Below are 1,602 nucleotides of genomic sequence, written 5' to 3'. Positions count from 1 at the left end.
ACACACACACACACACACACACACACACACACACACACACACACACACACACAAACACACATTGTGTAAAGCACAATTTTATTATGTAAAAGATTTATAAAGGGTAATATTTGCATTTCGAGGGAAAAACAAAAAATATATAAAACATGGTGGTTCTTTCATATTAATTACCACTGCTAGTACTATTTTGTACTATTTTTGACTTGTGTATAATTTTGTTTTATATTATTATTTGTAAATACCTGTAAAAGTAACCTAATATATATTCTGTGTATGTATTGATACAGCTGTTCATCATTGATTTCACCTATCAAGATAATGTAAAGATGAATGTCCATTATGACTATTCAGTTTTATAAAAACATGGCTCACCTTTACAACAAAAGAATCCGTTTGAAAATCCGATCAAAATTGACCAAGTTATGATTATTTAAACAGTAAATACACCACACATATTCATGTTAAGAGTGGGCAAGCTCCCCTCCCAAGATGGCTGCCGTGTGAGGACGTCGGTCTCCATTGCTCCAATGGCCAACAGCGGATTTGTCTGATCTAGCTTTTATATAACTATGCTGGAATTCTAGCCTTCATGATAGCTATGGGGTATGTAAGTTTCACTTTTAATTTGCAACTCGCAGTTCTCAGTAACCTAAATTTCACTGACGTTTTACACATTTAGTTTCTTGTTTTTTCCTTTTGGCCCTCTGCAGAAACACAAAACATTTAAAGGTAGGAAAGTTTACAGCTGCTTTGTTGTGTAAAATACCGAGTTGAGGATGTTTGATTTTTGTCCGTGTGTTTGGCTGGTCTTCAGATTAAGAGAATGACAGATCGTTCCGATTATTTGTGTCTTCGCGTTTTCACAAGCTGGTTTCAGTAAAATATGTTTTGTTGTCAGATGAATGGAGATGAAAAACAGAACTACGAAGAAGCTGTTAAAGAACTGAAGGAACTGAGGGTAAGAGGATCTTATGGCTCATCTTAGGTAGTTAAATAAAACATTTTTAATTAACCGGGCCAGCTCCCTATTATTGGTCTATGTCCATACACAGTTCCTTTAGTGTTGAAAAATAAACTAAAGAAAACAAACAACAAACCAACAAAAAACATCTGTTTTCATTGCATTCAGAAATGAAAGTAAAAGTAAAATTCTTGGAATTTATGGAAGGCAAAACGTGTCAAACTACTAAACTGTGGAAGGCAAAATTTCTCAAACTACTAAAGTATGGAAGGCAAAATGTGTCAGACTACTGAAGTGCGGAACCAAAATGTGTCAAACTAATGTGTGGAAGGCAAAATTTGTCAAGCTACTAAAGTATGGAAGGCAAAATATGTCAAACTACTAATGTGTGGATGGCAAAATTTGTCAAGCCACTAAATTATGGAAGGCAAAATGTGTCAAAATACTAATGTGTGGAAGGCAAAATTTGTCAAGCCACTAAATTATGGAAGGCAAAATATGTCAAACTACTAATGTGTGGAAGGCAAAATTTGTCAAGCCACTAAATTATGGAAGGCAAAATGTGTCAAACTACTAATGTGTGGAAGCAAAATGTGTCAAACTAATGTGTGGAAGGCAAAATTTGTCAAGCTACTAAAGTA

The 1,602-nt window shown here is 34.6% G+C and overlaps 1 protein-coding gene across 1 annotated transcript in view; it reads left to right on the top strand.

Annotated features, from left to right (window-relative positions):
- The first annotated feature begins 474 nt into the window (after positions 1–474).
- nmi (N-myc (and STAT) interactor) overlaps positions 475–1,602 on the top strand; it is a 20,114-nt gene continuing 18,986 nt past the window's right edge. Inside the window, exons 1-3 of the mRNA XM_014026123.1 lie at positions 475–603; positions 711–729; positions 899–958. Of these exons, the coding sequence (XP_013881577.1) occupies positions 590–603; positions 711–729; positions 899–958 (93 nt within the window). The 5' untranslated portion in view covers positions 475–589. The remainder of the gene's footprint in view (positions 604–710; positions 730–898; positions 959–1,602) is intronic.

The sequence above is a fragment of the Austrofundulus limnaeus genome, unplaced genomic scaffold (assembly GCF_001266775.1).
Source record: "Austrofundulus limnaeus strain Quisiro unplaced genomic scaffold, Austrofundulus_limnaeus-1.0 Scaffold526, whole genome shotgun sequence".
Classification (NCBI taxonomy): Eukaryota; Metazoa; Chordata; class Actinopteri; order Cyprinodontiformes; family Rivulidae; genus Austrofundulus; species Austrofundulus limnaeus.
This window is presented reverse-complemented; position numbering and strand designations above follow the sequence as displayed.